We start from the raw sequence: 17564 nt of genomic DNA on the forward strand, positions 1-17564 counted from the left end.
GGTACAAAGGAAGAGGGGCTATAGACTCCATTAGATATCTAAGTTTGGTGGTTGTTCATAAAAGATCCTTTGAATATGTGGTCATTATGTTTTTTCTGATTACAAGTCCTATTGAAGTTGCCAGTACTGTCAGTCGTGCAGTACATGTTGTATACAAAATAAAATGAAATTTAAAAAAAAAAGGAACTGCAAGCATATTATTGTTTATCCCTTTGTATTTTAAGTGTCTAACCCTGGTGGGTATTGGCCTTTCTGGATAAAGCATGTAATAAAGGAAAATTAAGGATCTCCAATTTTGGTTGGCAGAAAGGCAGCAGCATATTCAACAGACTAACAGATCAACAGACCCATTACATTACCCCCCACCCCCAGTTCCCTAGAGGAACACAGTATGATAAAATATTGGTGCCCCCAGAAGTGAGAAAACATGATGTGCCCTTTAAATGAAGAGAATGTAATGCAGTGCCCTATAGGTTGCCGTAATGGGGTGAGCTGGAAGTTCTGTATGGGTGCAATTAGGGTTCACCTAATATACTGAAGAGCAGAATTGGGTGCCCTTTAAATGAAAAAAGTGCCCTATAGGGTGCACTTCCAGTGAATAACATGAGATACTTTGCCCTGTAAGATGCCCTTATGATGGAGTAGACTGGCCATTATGGTAGAAATGAATGTTTCCTTTATGTAGGCTAACCAAAATAAAACACCCTTAAAAACATGTTGTAGTTGTTGTAGCTGACATTATTCCATTCATATGATTTTGCTTCAGTACTACTCACTAGTTTTCTCATTCACACCCCCTTTAGAATGTTTGGGTCAGTGCAGTTTAGGCCATAACCTCAATACTAGTACAATTTGTCCGGTAGGTCACATAAAAAGGGTTTTTTGCAATTAAAACAAGTGTATGGATTAATTTTTTTAAAAGGATGCATTACTAATGTATGTAGAACGTATCTTCTAAGTTGGTTTTATATTTAAACCCTTCCAAAGCTGTATAACATGCTAAACAATATGCTAGATAGACAGTAGCTAGCTAGCTAGATACATAAATGGCCACTTCTATACAAAATATTTGGTACAAACTGGAAATCAACCTTGTGATGTAGTCTTTAGTCTTTAATCTTTAAGGAAATCGTTATAGTATTCTTTATTCAAAATGTGTTTGCAACCCTTTAGCTTGGATTAACTGGCACTTGTAGAAAGGGAGGTTACCATTGGGTACTCTATGATTACAGAATCCTAAGAAGAGACAGAAAATTGAAGACAATACAAAGGGATCTGCAAAATGCAGCTAGAGGCAGCAAGGGAGGAGATGAGAGAGGTAAAAGTACTTTTGCATTAGCCATTAGCAATTAGGGGGATGCCCAATAGAACTTAAACCTCTGCCTAGGCACGTTAAAACATTTTAAAAATCCTGTCATGAAACTGGTATGAAATCTGGAAGAGAGCCTTTTGAGTGGTGTTCCACTTCTTATACTCACCCTACCAGCAATGCCCAAGCAATGCTTATGCATCTTAAAGAAAATGATGTGGACACAGTCTTCCCAAAGCTGACAAAACTCCTCAAAACAAGTAAATGCTACATTGCCAGTGACAACTGCATCAGTTGATACAAAGTCACAGCCAAAAGAATTTTCCTTTTATTTCCCAATCTTGCTTCTCGCTTGCCTGACAAGACTACTCAAAACAGCTAATTCTCATAATGTTAAAAGTTCCATGTTTTTACTACAGATGTGTTTGAGAAATAAACATTTAAAATGGTACCCTGTATTTTATTAGAGATGTTTTCAAAATAAATGTTTAAAAAGTAAATCATTTTTTAATACAGAGGTGTTGTTTTCCTTATATTCTGAGTCCCTTTATAAAATGTTAATTTTAATTGGGGATATAGCCTTTTTACCAAGCATGCATCGTTGTTCTCTGCTGATGGGGGCCCATTGAATGTACCCTACCACCACTGTCACCTGCAGATTGTTTCAGGAGGAGGAATGGTCCATCATTCATGTCTTTTTACTGGCCCCTAGGATCTTGACTCCAGGTGGGGTCAAGATTTTATAACAATGCTGCACAATGATGGGGTCTAATTGCTAGATAGTTTGCTAATTACTAAAAACTTTTGCATCAATCCACCATGCAATTTTATGACTTGCATTTAACTTATTGTTAATATATATATTTTATAATGTTCAAGTTTAGAAAATTTCAAATCTGCAGAAAAAAATGGTTAGCGTTAGTTTCAAAAGGCTTCAATTTACAAATAATGATTTCCTTTTTTTTTTTGCAGTGGTCAGTTTCTCGTTGGTTTTGAGTTTTTTTGTCTGATTTTGTCTTGACTTGCTTGCGTGGCTTGTGGCTAAACAATTTAAGTCTTAAACCGTTGTGTATGTAGATTACATGTCTCAGTCAAAAAATAACTTTTGATTCATGTTGGTATTTCCTAAAGAAACACCTTAAGGTCTACTATTCTTATTATGAGTGTTATATTTAAAGAGGTCAGGATATCACCATCCACTTCCGTCAAAACCAGGAAACTCTTCTTTATAACAGTCCAGCTGCTCAATCCAAGATGTTAGTTTTAGTCAACACTGCCTCTGAGAGGCCATGTGATCACATTACAGCTGAATGAACCATCAAAGGCATGATGGATATGATGATGGTTATTGCACAGTACAAATGAAGTCTTTGACATTGACATGCCATGCTCCTAATGCTCATATTAAATTGTAAATGCACTGACTATAAATTAAATAAAAAGAAAAGCATGCAAGGTAATAAATATTTTGTCTTTTTAGTTAAAGCAGATAGAGATAGTGATATACAGGATAATTTCACCCAAAAGAGAAAATTAAAAGACAAAACTAAAAAACAAAAAGAGAAAAACATTTCTACAGTATTACTGAGAATAAATCATAATTCGATTTAAAAAAGTTATTATATGTGGCACCTTATGGACAGCACCACAAAATTGGCAGCAAGGCTGGTTCTGGCCATTTGCTATGCAGCTCTTCTAATACATCCATGTTTTCAAGTCAGTGCATTTTTGCAGTTGTTGGTGCTTAACTGTCTACTTGTACATACTTCACATCAGTGGACACTTGCAAAGCAGAGGATCAAAAATGAAATGCACTTGTCCTTTAGCAGACTTAATTAATAAGTGATGATTAAACTACTCAGAAAGTAAGTAAGTGAGTAAGTGTTGTGGATGGGTTACTTTCAAAAGTATGTAAAGTAAAACCATAATTTGTAGGATTTGAAAATCACTTTGGCACTATCTGGTGGTAGTATCAAGAATGACATTGTGACTGACAACAGTGTGCACTGCTTTGTTGCTTTTCATCTTATGAGAAGTCAAAATGTCTGCTCTTAACAAGGCCTATTATCACTAAAAAAAACTGTTAAGTTCTTATACAAGAGGGAAAAAATGTTTTTTTGTTTTTTATAATTCAAAACAAGACCAAGCTCAACTCTGCATGTGTAATATAGGCTCTTCTTAATATTTATTCTTTAGACTCAGGGGAAACAGCTGATTTTTTACAGCACAATTTGCATAATATCTCAACACATCCTGTGTACAACCACAAAACCATAACATTAGATTCTTTGTTTTTACACGGAGTGAAAAACAAGACAATTTTACAAGCATATTTCTTTACAGTCAGCATACAGATAAATCTATACATATTCTCTTTTTAAACATAATCTGTAGGCAAAATATACTGACAAACCATCAACAAAACATGCAACATCCAAAACATAAAGTCTCAGACAACTATTGAAGTTGAATAGATTTTTTTTTCCCCTTTATGTTGTTTCAGCCGTTTACGGGACGTGGTTGCACAGATAGTCATTGGTTGACAGCACACGTTTTGATTACACAATCAAATCCCCTTAACTATAGACACGCATTGCTGTACATTTAGAAGTCTTTTGTGATTTTTTTTCGACACTCACATGCTCATACTTCAGACAATAGAAACATTCAGTCTTTGTAGAAAATAAACACTTTATGTACACGTCAAAGGACTTGAGTCACATTCACACCCCTCAGAACAACGACAAATGGATGATTTCACAAATACAGGCAACAGCTGATCCGAACAAACAGTATTTAGCTTGAGGGAAGTCTAATGAAACACCAGGGGATAAACAGTCATGACTGAGCATTTTAGGGAATATGTCTTATTTACTGTACTTTGTACACAGACTGTTAAGTAGACTATGAGCACGATGTAGTGAGGTGATTTTTCCCCAGATTGTGCATTGTGTTTAGGAACCCCAACGTGTCTGCATGTTTTTCTTTTGCCACATAGATACAAAATGCACACCACAATATTTTCTGCCACCACATACACCATGATTCAGTTCATTTCAGTGCAGAAACACAAAACACATAATCTTGTATGTCATGACAGTTAAAATGGGACAAGAAAATAAACAATGTAATAATAAAGTGCACAAGCTCCATGTAGATGTTAACAGCTGTTAACATCAATATATATTAAAATCAGTAAAAAATCAATATATTTTAATATTTTCTTTCAATGATGTACAAATTAAAGTTATTTTTCAATAAGACATATTTTAGACTACAGATATAACATTTAATTCAAAAACAAATGCATTCAAACACATCTATGTTGCATAGAATTACCTTAAAAGAACCAATGGATCTGGAATTAAAAAAAAAAAAAAAAAAAATCAAGGTTGGCACAGCAAAATAATTTTCTGAAAAATCCTCCACATTCCCTTCCTTATTATATTCTCTTTTTTGTGTTTTCCTTTGTTATTAGGTTAAAGTGACATCTTGTTCTAAGTGTGTTTGTCGTTTCTTCTCTTATATTAAATTCTACAAAAATTGCATCAGCCCTGTGATATGCCAAAATACACCAACAGTAGATCTGAGGTTCACTTGACAGTGTTTTTCTCATTGTAGATATTGTGGCAAAATATGGGTGAATACATGGGTCACCTGCACCACATTAATACTGACGCTTGGCCCCACGTGTTCTTCTGACCCAAATATGACTGAACCCCAGTGGGCCTGAGTGAGTGTTTTGGTCACAGGCAGTGAAAAAGGCTGGTTCACTGTTTCAACAGGAGTCACTGACACATAACAGCACAGTGAGTTTTACAGCACAGCCAGACACATACAGGAACCTTGATGTTTGACTGGTAAGAACATTTTTTTTCTTTGTTTTGAAATAATTTTTAGGTAAAACTAAAACCAGGGGGCTTTACTAATACACAGAAAGCCGAGCTGTCATAGTGAGGTAATGACAGTTGCAGATCTATGTGTGGTTTTGACACAACTTGTGTGAATTACATGTCTATTCAAACAGTGTAATTACATGATGGGCTACACAGAATGAAATATTAGCATACTCTGAGCAACCACAATAGCATTAAAGTAAAATGTTGTACACGTCATACAGATGTGATAAACGCTTGTCATCCTCTATGGTTGGCTTGTAACATTCAACACAGCATGTGCTTTGGGCTTCAGAGCACAAAAATGCTGTTCATTTTATTGTTATTCTAACCTGCTCTACATAGTAGCGTACCGATGAACTAGCGATATGTCACTGGATGTTGACCTTGACCTTTAAAAATATCACAGCCCTGTTGAATATCTAGCAGCGGTGCATCAATGTGATAAGACGACCGAAGGAGCGATTTCTCATAAACATCCTTGAGCTTACATAGTTCCACATTCACATAACAGCAATTAGGACTGCCTACACCATAGACAAAAGTAGCCTACTGGATTGTCAGTGCGCCACCTACAGCCTCAGTCTAACAGAGATTATTGTCTATATTTAATTACTGTATATATAATCTAGTGACAAGAGACAACTCTTATACTGTATATTGTGTTAAGATATATTCGGCATCTGATATTTTTATATTATATAAACATCACAATGTACAATGTAATTCTCTGATATGCTCTGTAATCTGTATGTGTGATATCTACAATCTGAGGTGATATACATTTTCATCCCATCCCATAACAAAAGTCAACTTTCTAACTCTGTTCTACATAGAGTAGGCTTTGTTATTTTTACATTTTTATATGAAACTGAAAGACTATCATAAAAAAAACAAAAAAAAAAACATTTGCATTCCTTCATCATCAAATACTTCAATACCACTTATGTCCACACACATCACGACCATCATTTAGGCATTACAACAATGACTCTCATATGAAGAAAACACAATGCTAATTCAGTTTATCATGCTGTGATCAAAGTCAAATTCTCTTTTTTTCCCCCCTCTTCCCCTCTGATGACAGATATGTTATCCCAGTTGCACAGCACCAAAACAACAAAGTCTCATGAGGATAATGGAATTGGAAATATGGTAAGAACGACATCACTGCTCCCAAAGCCATATTGCTGCTGAGTCTGTTTCGGTGCCTGCTGTGGTGTTTGCATGTTTTTGCATACTACAAGCAAAGTCCACAGCCAGCAAAGACCTGACATGGGAAGAGGTGGACATGTGCGCTGGCAGTGTTGGACTGATAATTCCTTCCTACTTATTGTATAACTTATAAAATGAGGAAGCAAATTAAATGGATTTTTTTCTCTCTAAATCATCTTTTTCTTAAATTGGAACTCTGAACTAGTACACTCTGGCTTCACCTTTCGTTGATCTATTGCAACTCCATATTTTTGGCGTGGTGCTCATGGGTGGGTTTGAGTGGAGCTGACAAACAGCTTGTGCCAGCTGACCACTCTCTTCCTCATGTCCACCTTGTCCAACCAGATGTAGGCTTCCCCTATGAGGGTCTTCTTCATGAACTTCCCTCCATTGGAAACTAAGAAAAGCTGGAAGTACATAGGAAAGAGAGACAAAATTTCATTGCTCATTCTCTATATTCATTCATTCATATCTGATTTTCATTGATGTCGTCAGCTGGATAACATGCTGTTATTCAGGTAAAAGTATGTTATCCAGCATGAATAATACAAGCACCACTGGGCCAAGTGGTTAGAAGATGACAAATTCTGATCTATTGATCATTTATACATTTTTAGAATTGTTTTACATAGATTCAAAATTTGAATCAGGATTAAATATGGACATATTAATATTATCCTTTAAAACAAATTAAATGTATTCATAGTTGTTGCATACATATCCATTATTTTCCCTTTAGCAGAGATTAAAAAAAAGATTCAAAGAGGGATGGGATTGTAAGATTTGTCAGTAATAATTCAAGATCCCCTCCAGACATTGTAAGATATTTAAAATATTCTGCTTGGAATAAAAATATGTGTCTTAGATGTTTTCCTCCACGAAAAAGCGCAATTACCTCATTAAACACCTTCAAATCCTATCTATTTCTTCTCTCTCACTGAAAAATCTGAAATCCATGAATATGCAAATATTGTTCATTTCAAAAATTTAACTCCTAGACTGCTTCATCCTCAGTTTATGAGCACTGGAGACTTCAAGTGTCCAAATCACATTTGTGTTAGTTGCGTACTGGACCACAAATAGCCTCCAAACTAGTTGTGATGTCATTATGCTCACAAGCCATTTAAACTCAGATTTTCAATGAGCACAGAGAAACTTTACCTCTTCAGCAGATCAGTGTAAAAACAGATATCTAGTTAAAAACTCTGCACATACATCATTCTGAAAAGTGAAGCTCAAACATCCAAGTGAAGTAACAACAAGCAAAACACATTTTTGAGTGGAGGGTGACTTTCAACTAAAACTGTGAAGATTTGTCCTCTTACAGCCACTACCAGAAATGTTTAGATCGTCATATCCTGCAGCCTGCCAGGAGGTAGTTCAATCTCCCAGCTGCTCCATGTGGCAGCAAATCAGTTTATAAAACAATCAGGTTTAAGAAGTTTCTTGGATATTAAAAGTCTCCAGTTTAGGTGTAATGTGTCATTTTGGGGATTTAAGGTTGTTTCTGTCAGTGTCGAATAGTTGGATGCAAATTACCTTTTTTTTTTTAATGCTAAAATTTTACAAAGAATGAGCTACATTAAAGCAGTATTGCATTTTTTTGGACTTTTGACTGGCAGACAGAGACAGATCCATATCTACAACTGTCTCATTTGAGCTTCTGTTGTACCTGTATGGAGTGTCCAGTTGGGTTGAGGGGGAATCTGAAGGTCTCATTGAAAGACGGCTCCCTGTCATGTCGACAAACTCTGGTCTTCTTCTTGATGATCCTTTTCTGAGTGGCTACATTTACCACATACAACTTCACATACAGGTCTGAAGGCAAATTAGACAAAAAAACATTGAATATGGGTTGGTGAACCTGTAAACTGTTTAAAGTTAATAAAACACACATATTTTCATTCATGCATGAACACAAATATACACTAGTTTCAGACCTGGTAGGTGGTCTGGGCTTTTGAACTTGTAAGTGATGTTTCTGCATTGAAGGATCTCCAAGACCAATTGGTCTCCTTCAGTCTTCACCTCCTTCTTAAGAGCAACCTTGATCTCTCCCATTACTTGTGTTTTACTACCTAAAGCAAGAAATTACAGAGAAATATAGAGATGTGGAAAATCATTTTTTTAGAATAAAGTCAGCAATTCTTTTTTTTTGTTTTCTTCTTTCCAGGCAGATTTCTACAGTTGCATAGGAAAGCATAATGTCACTAAAGCTGATTTAAAATATTTAACAATTATGCATCAATAAAACTGGCCTCACCGCAGAATGAAAGGTCAGGGAACATCTCTGCATTTTCTCCCAGGTCTCATCAACTGTCGCGTGTCTCTATTGATAATTTAGTTTTATGGGCTTTACTCAGACAGGCTGAGTTAAGTGTGTTAAACATGTTTTCAGGCACCATGGAAATGACCCCTTGACCCTCGTTTGTGTAACAGCTGCCAGGCTGCAGCCTAAAATGACCTTGGAGTCTTTGTTACACATTGAAACTAGAGCTCGAAGGGAAGCATCACGACACCCGAGCTGCTTTAAGCGTAGATATAGTTATGACAGAGGGTAGGATAGTATGACATCCTCTTGTCTTCCATCATCCTAAGCCATGCATCAAACCATTATGCTGTGGGGTAAATATTGTTAATTGACGATAACCACTTAACTGCACATTTGACTCCACAATTGAGTCATTATGAAAACACAGTTAGCGGTGGTTAAATATGTGGCTGGGTAAATGAATAAAAAAAAAAATAGTGTCATTATACAAAGTACCCAGCAGGTGGAGACCTACAACCAAGTAAGAAGACATCTTCTTTCACATCCTCAAGGTTTTTACAGTAAACAGAGGACATTTCTGGAACTTGCCTTCATTTTCCGGGGTCCCGAGTTGGTTTTTGTCGGTGCCATTGGGAATAGTCTTACCGCTATGAAAAAAAAACAAACATTTATTCAGAAGAGACCAGACACATACTGAATAACAGATAATGCAATACTAAGCACCACTGTCAGCTTTAAGCATCTCACTACATAGATGCATGCCGTGTATTAGAAAGAGTCACAGATGCTCTTACATGTGTGGCACTTGAAAAATGGCGCTGTCCACTCCAGTGCCCACCACTTCCCCCCCATCTCCATAAGTGTCTCCCACAAGACTCGGGGCAGACAGCACCACTGATCCTGACACATCACCCAGCCGGTGTCCTGGTCCTGAGGGTAGCAAAAGGGAGGACGATGGTGATGAAAAAAAAAATCTGCCTATCTATCTGTAAATTATTTGGACATAGTGACGTACACAGAGCGTCATCGCTGATACAGCGTTTACCACACATGCATGCATGTCCAACAGATATACAGAAACACTTCACACCCCCCTCAGCTATCACTCTGACAGTGACGCTGTCTGTCAAACATAGCTTTGACTGAGCATCACATAACAGCATATCAAGGGAGGAACACATCAACACAGACAACAGTTTGTCCTTGCATTTAACAGTGCAGCAAATCCCTTCACTAGAAATAAATGAAAGTCTAAGTTAAATTCACACATAGAAATAAATTTAATGTGATGATGTTCTCTCATAGATTTAAAGTAATTATTTGTTCTTGGCTCCTGGCTGCTATTGAGTTACGCTCATACAGTATGAAAGCGTGATTAGTTCAGGGAGTATGTGAAGTGTTTCTTTCCAGACGAAGGGTGGATATATTCTTTGCTGTCATGGTCACAGAATCCACTTTCTATATCTGCTTTGCAATGATGACTAATAGCATTTAGATTATGTTTGACACACAGTCTGTGACTCAAAGGCAATAGCTTGAAATCCCATTTCTCTAACCCTAAAAACATAATTATATCACACACATATAAAATACAGAGACACACACGCAAACTCTCAGACTTCGCAGACTCACATACATGAAAATCATTAGATGAGAAATATCTAAATTAATTTGTTACTTCAATTATTTACACATTTGGTTATATGGCAGACTTAATTTATGTTAGATATCTGTTCTTTTATTTGTATTATTTACGTCATTGTGGTTATTAAGGAAGGATTAATAATATTTATCAGTACATCTTTCCTATGTTGCCTCACCTTCCCTTGACACTTCTGCTCCTCTCATGGTTAGCTGACCGCTTTACTCTCAATGGCCGGTGAGTGCAGAGTGAGCCTCCTGTTGACTTTTGAACCTCTTGGTGTGTCTGTGTTTCCTGGTTTGACTGGTTCAGTTTCACATTTGTGTCCCCTTTGTTTTAGGTAGTGGGAATGGGAAAGGACTGGGTAGGGAGGAGAGCCTGTGTGCCATAACTGTGTGTGTCTGTGTGTGTTTTGTGATTTTTCTAAGGGTTCATTCATATGGCACACGCATGCGCACACACACAGAGAGACTGCAGCATCACAAAGTCCTCGGTGGCCAAGGAACAGTAGCCAGGGAAGCTGCAACTGCATGCTTAAATAGCTCTGACACTGGGCTAACTTATCTCAGAAAGGGATGACATACATACAGAAGTTCTTCATTTTGAGGACATCACAGATTGAGACATTAAATACACTAAAAATTAATGGATACAGTTTAAACCGTGTTATTAACATTTACATTAGTACAAGACATGTGAGGGATTGCCATCCCAGCTTGGTTTCTATTCTGGGGTTGGAGATGGCCACACTGGGGTTTCGTAGAAACCATAAGCTTGAGATCGGCACATGCACACTCCGTGTAGAAACAGACTGGGCTCTGATTTTGGGAGCTTTTTAAATACCTACTTTTGTTAAAAGTTAGTGTGCTCTTTTGCTATGATCATAACTTAATACAAAAAATTTTATGTCCTACTTAAGAATAAACAAGAAACAAAACAATGTTTAACAGATGTGAAATGTAAAATATTTTATAATGCAGTGCACTAAATGTTCCAAATTTACAAATATTTAATTTTACATTTAAAGACTGAATAAAATTATATTTTACAGCAAGTTTGGGTTTTAATATATCTCAGTTATTTCCCTTCCATATTTTTGGATTTTGTTCAGCAACTAAATTAGTAAATTGAGGAGGCAGACATTAAGCTAAAACTATTGATCCAAACAAATCACTTTGTGCTAAGAGAAAATACTAAGATGAGGAGAGCAGAAGGCAAAGGAAAAATGTTAAGGAGGTGAACGCACAGCAGTTCAGGTTTCATTAAACAATCTCAACAAAGCTTGCATGCGCAGGAAAAAGGAAGCATGTCACAGGAAGTGTATCACGGGTAGGGGCAGGATTTACTTGGTTGCAGGCGGGACTGTTGCACGGCGGCCTCGGCGGCAGCAATGGCTATCCCAGCATCCTCAAGGTGGGCCTGAGTGACGCTGCTCTTGCTTTGGCTTCGGGAGGGGCCATGGGAACGCAACTGGCCATCGGAGGAAGACTTAGAGCTGCCTGGACTGCTGTGTGACTTTTCCAAAGGCATCATCTGCACATCTGTAGAAAAATGGTGAGGGTTATGGCAGCTAGCAACAAGAGGGGAGAGGTAGATGAAAATAATCCATGCTTAGTTCAAAGTATTTCATATTTTCTGCTCGGTTCTGATTGTAGCGTGTACTGTAGCAGCTGACAAGCACATGGAGAGTAACACAGCTGTCAAGAAATGATTAGCATTTTTGTTTCTATGGCAGCCGTTTCTATCTCTATGACAACTGAGTGACCACCTCATAAATTACAGTTTTTGTAGCAAACAGAAACCTGCCAAGCATAATAATATTAGTGTCATGTTTCAGAATAACTACTCATATACAATAAACTGATTCATAAAAATTATGGAAATAGAGGATGTGTATGATTTCCAAGGCTAAAAACAACAGACATATGTGGGGACTCTCTTACCTTTGCCTGGATCAGGGAAGATTCCATGGCTTCTGCTCTTGATTACAGAGTTTTTAGGTGATTCATAACTCCCCTCTCCCTGTCCTGGTCCTTGACCCTGTCCCATACCATGCCCAGGCCCCAACCCAGGCCCTGACATATGGCCCTGGCCTTGGCCATGTCCCTGACCTGATCCAGATCCTGGTGGGCCTAGAGCACCTTGGTGGGCTCTGCTGTGCTCAATGCTCTCACTCTGCTCCTTCAGAGGCAGCCAGCGAGGAGTGTTGTCCAGCTGGGCAGTATTCGACAAATCAATCAAAACCTGAGATACAAATAAACATATACACACGGCGTGACATTAAGAAGAAGATGAAAGAAAAAAACATATGTCTTTAAATATGGTAGACACTAAAACCAAGCCCAACACTTACAACAGGTAGAAAAAGACTCACTGATACCTTCAATTTGTTTGCATGTAGATAAGAAGCTTCACAGCACAGTATGTGCAAATAGTATTTGCTAATCAGTTGTAGTGCATACTGCATTTAGCAAAAGATACAGTATATAGCACTGCTCTCTACATAGGTTTACAGGCATGAGGCAAAGCGTGACATTGAGAGGAGAGAGATAATGCTAATATTATTAGGGTGTTAAGAGAAAAGCTGGTCCATTGAAAAAATAAGGGAGCAGAAATCTTTTGTGTGAGAGAAGTACAGTACTAATCATCTGACTTTTTAGACATGGAATCAGATTCCAAAAGCACTCACTTCTCCGAGGAAATCATTGGAGGAGGATCTGTCATAGTCCCACACTGTCACTTCCAGTGTCTTTTTCTTTAACTGGATGGAAAGAGTGAGGAAGAGGAGAGAAGGGCAGATATGGTGAGGTTGTGCATTCATGAGCAGTTTCTTATGTGTGCATAATTATGTGGGTGGAGGAAGCGTGAAAGAAAACAGCAGAGGCACACTGTGTCTGCAGTGCATGAATGAATGCAAATGTCGGCAGGTCATTTAATCAGAAAGGAGGCAAGGAGTTCAATTAGATTTGGTTTCTTCCAATATATGTTCGTGCATGTGTGCATATACCTGTGATGTGTATGTGTGTATAGGAATGTGTGGGAGGGGATGGAAACATATCTTGCGGGCGGGGAGTGGACGAATGAGCGATGCAGCAGCATTTTTAAGGCTGCTCAGCTGCTGCGGCCAGCAGTGAGACGTGATTAACAAAAGGCAGCCCCAGAGGAGCTGATGAATCCACTGCCTTCACAGAAGGCCTCTATTCTCTGACCGGTAAAGCTACTGCATCTGCACTCATCTCTTACCGTTGTAATTACTGGGTGCAGTTTTACTGGGTGTATTCTTGTAATTATTAATTTGGGTGGTGTCTCTGTCACACGTGCTCCTACCAAACACAGACACCCAAGAACAAACACATGCACCCATAGATACACAGTAGCACTTACAAAGTGACAGATAGGCACACAGGCGCATGATCACCAAGTTTCTATCACCCTTTTTGTTAAAATGATACGCAGTCAGGCTGTCTGTGTTGAAACTTTGTGAGAGCAGAAATGATGGTTGTTAACTTGAGTCTTGGGAGTGCTGATAAGAGGTTGCACAGGGATACTGAAAACAGCCCTAGGGATAAGGCATGAGGACAGAATCCTAATAAGAAAATCAGACATCCACTCTGCCCAAAGTGGCCCACAGCACATAGAGTAACTTCACATGTAAGATAGAGTGAAAGTTTGTGTGTGTTTTTGTGTGTGTGTTAATGTCCTTCTGCACAGTACCTGCTCTAAGTGGATGTTCTTGTAGATGACAGTCTGGTTCCATTCTGGGTTCATGGTCTTCTGAGCATACTTGGTCCTTCTCTTGTTATCAGCACTGATAAGTCATGATTCAGAATGGGTGGTTGTCAGTAAAAAAATTGAAAAAAAAACATCTTCCCTGCTTGACCCCATGGCAAACATTCACCAAACTGTGATATACTGAATACATGTGGATTGAATAGATACTTATAATATGATCAATCTCTTACTGTGAAGACATCAAAAAAATAAGTCAGATTTCAACCTTATTCAAATGTAAATGTTCTTTGAAATAGCTTGTTTTGACTAAGATTGCTTTTTCAAAATCACACATTACTTCAGAAATAGAGGCAGAGGAGAGTTAAAAGTGAGAGGCATGGAGAGAACAAGCAATGATAGGAGTGTTCTTAACACCATGAAATAGAGCACACAATTGGACGAACAACAAAGGCCACAACAAAAGGATGGAAAACCACTTTGGAGACATAATTTAGAGAACGAAAAACAAAACACCAACTGAAAACGAAGATCAGCACCACGCTACCTTGCATTCTGGACAACCATGACTTGGCTGAGGGAGTCCAGAAGAGGAAGAGGAGGGCAGATATCACAAACAAGAAAAGCAAAAACACAAAAAACAGTCAGAGAAGCCCAGAGAGCTCAAAGAAAATGCAGTAGAGGATAGAGAGCTGAGGCAATCAATATTCTCTGCAGAGTGTATCACTGTTTTTGTGCCCAAGCAATGTTACGTGACGCAAGAGCAAAAAAACCTCACAATGATTACAACTGGCTCATGGGTGAATGAATAATTCACTATTCCAAACTGTTGTTGTTAAGATACGCTGGCTGTCCATACTACTTCGAATGTCAGACTAATACATTTCACAATACTCAAAAGTGCTCTCCTACAGAGCTTTCATTTCTAACCTAAACAGGTCTAATGGGGTCATTATCTAAAAGCAGATACTGTTACAGAGTAGATAAAGGCTGTATCGATCCCTTTTCTAGCTATTCACAGGCTCTTGGGAAGACAGTGGAGCAGACATGGATAAGAGGAAGAAGCCCGGGACTTGATACTAAGTGACCATACTAAAATACTTGTTTTAAATTTGGGAAGACTAAGAAAAAGTCTGTGAATTCAGCAGAGTGTCTGTTTATATGTGCACGTTGGCTATCTATGACTGGTTTATTTAACACATAATAATGGGGCAATATGGCAAAGCATCTCCTCTCATCTCATGAAATCTAAAACACCCATCTACTGTATTGGAATCAAATTGAATCAAATTACACTACAAATGACTGCCTCATATCATCATGTCCTGTCTCATTCTCTCATACAAACTCAAGTAGTTAGTCAGTTTCATACAGCACAGTCAATACAAAGTCAGAAAGAAATAGGGGGAGAGAAAACAAGACAGACACAAAAGCTGAAAGGCAGACACAGACCAGACATTGGTGGACACTCAAACACACTCAGAGCTCACCCTCTTCCTGGTAAGAGGTAGACCTTGACAAAAGGGTCAGAGTAGCCGTCGTTGTCCCTCGGGGCCAGGTTTCTAGCCTGCAGGACGTGGACGATCAGGTTTCCTAGGTTCCTGTCATAATTGATCTGGAGCTGAGGGAAGAAGAGTGGAATAAAGGCTGTGTGAGACAGACCAAACTATTTGACTGCATCTTTATTTTTCTGCAGTTGAGAAAATCCTTGTAACCTGATTTTTTGTTATTTAATGGGGATAGTGTATGTTTTATACCTGAATTTCTCCAGTGATGGGATGAGATGTCTTCACCATCTCTGTTTGCTGAAAAAGAAAAATATGATGAATGATATAATGATTAGTCTGACAGATCTGACCTGACCAACAAAGAAAAGTTCAAAACAGACTTCAGCCGTTATCCTGATATTAGGTTGCAGTAAATGGTGCTCTGGCTTCACTCTTTAAATATATATTGTCAGCTAACGGATGAATGGGCTGTCCTTGTAGAGAAGATGCAGAGTAAAGCTTTCTCACTGGATCTATGAGCCTCAGGAGAGATTTGACTATCTGAGTTGTGTAATCGACTGGAAAAGTCCTCCAGTAAAGTTTGAGAAGGTTAATCAATTATTTGAGATGCTTTTAGTACTATTTCAGTTTTGATAATTTAGTGCCAATACATATATATTTTGACAGTATATTTCATGTTTTATATTAGGTATTTATCATCTGTGTGATACACAATGCATCCTCTTTTTTTCTGTGACCTGCCTTTCAAAAATCAAACATTTAAACATTTGCTTGTAATAGAGAACTTATGCTTATTGCACATTTTATGTATAAAGGACACCCACAGCCAGGATCATGAACTGTACCACCCTATTCTCTTGTTCCATTATAAGTGACCTGGCATTCTCTGATGAACACAGTTATACCATTTGACCTTCACATGCAACCTCCCTTCTGAAGTGTTGTATGATATTGCTGGAATCCCAGCAGCCAAGGTGGATGATGGATCACACTGACACAGGGTTCCACACTTTGGCAAAACAGATCAGTCTAGATTCTTATTGTACACAATGTATCATCCTCTGACATATGAATCAGATGTGCACTATTTATATTCCTTCCTGTAGTCACATTTTAGACTGAATTATTCATAACTGACATGTCTCTGAGATGAGCCAGCTGACAGAATGCTAACAAGTCAAATCTACCTTGTTCCGCTGTTTCTTGTTTATGGCAGGTGATGCAGGCTGGCCGGGGCTTGGCACACCACTGGAGGCAGCTGATCCAGTACCCGAGTGGAGGAGGGCAGAGCGCTCCAGAGCAGAGAGGACCCCCAAACCCCCAGGCCCAGCCCCTATCCCAGCCCCACCAGGAGCCTGCTGCTGGGACACCTTCTGCAGCTCTGCAGCCAACTGCTTAGGATCCACACCAGGAGAACGCTGGCCACCTACTGAAACAGAAGTGTATAGTAATGCATATTTTGTTTATGTGAAATAGGTAAACAGATACATGCATGCATGCAGACATATCAACAAATCCTTGTACATACCAGCCTTAAGCTGGACATGGTGCTCCAGGGCTTGTGGGTGCTCAGGGTCAGACAGCATATTAAGGTCGCTGTTTGGATCCATACAGGAAATTTATAATGGAATATCAACCAGTGTATCTTAGCAGTAATCAGTCATAGTGTGATATTTGTCAGATGAAAGGGTGTGGGATGAAAATAAGGGAACAGAGGGAGGACAGAAGGTATACATGGGTGCAGAGTCACCATATTGCGGCTAAACATGTAGGAGTTTCAGTGGGATAGAGGGATAAATGATGACAGCTGTAACTTACAGTCTCACACAGAGCTCCGCCTCTGCACATGGCTGGCCCAAGATGCACTGCACTTCTTCATAAGTCTTTCCCATCAGAGGGACTCCATTCCACTCCAACACCTGCATTCCTGTGGTGTGATAAGGGTAAGCAGGCAGAAACAGAGACAAAAGGGAGTAAGCAATTCCCAGACAAT

The 17564-nt window shown here is 38.6% G+C and overlaps 1 protein-coding gene across 1 annotated transcript in view; it reads right to left on the reverse strand.

Annotated features, from left to right (window-relative positions):
* Nucleotides 1–3479: 3479 nt before the first annotated feature.
* Nucleotides 3480–17564, reverse strand: part of pclob (piccolo presynaptic cytomatrix protein b) — a 61688-nt gene continuing 47603 nt past the window's right edge. The window contains exons 20-34 of the mRNA XM_067589586.1: nucleotides 17390–17498; nucleotides 17100–17167; nucleotides 16759–17000; nucleotides 15821–15868; nucleotides 15554–15684; nucleotides 14611–14637; nucleotides 14049–14142; nucleotides 13024–13095; nucleotides 12278–12578; nucleotides 11681–11875; nucleotides 9487–9622; nucleotides 9277–9339; nucleotides 8361–8494; nucleotides 8093–8238; nucleotides 3480–6827 (exon numbers count right to left, since the gene is read on the reverse strand). Of these exons, the coding sequence (XP_067445687.1) occupies nucleotides 6684–6827; nucleotides 8093–8238; nucleotides 8361–8494; nucleotides 9277–9339; nucleotides 9487–9622; nucleotides 11681–11875; nucleotides 12278–12578; nucleotides 13024–13095; nucleotides 14049–14142; nucleotides 14611–14637; nucleotides 15554–15684; nucleotides 15821–15868; nucleotides 16759–17000; nucleotides 17100–17167; nucleotides 17390–17498 (1910 nt within the window). The 3' untranslated portion in view covers nucleotides 3480–6683. The remainder of the gene's footprint in view (nucleotides 6828–8092; nucleotides 8239–8360; nucleotides 8495–9276; nucleotides 9340–9486; nucleotides 9623–11680; nucleotides 11876–12277; nucleotides 12579–13023; nucleotides 13096–14048; nucleotides 14143–14610; nucleotides 14638–15553; nucleotides 15685–15820; nucleotides 15869–16758; nucleotides 17001–17099; nucleotides 17168–17389; nucleotides 17499–17564) is intronic.

Source organism: Thunnus thynnus, chromosome 5 (genome assembly GCF_963924715.1).
Source record: "Thunnus thynnus chromosome 5, fThuThy2.1, whole genome shotgun sequence".
Classification (NCBI taxonomy): Eukaryota; Metazoa; Chordata; class Actinopteri; order Scombriformes; family Scombridae; genus Thunnus; species Thunnus thynnus.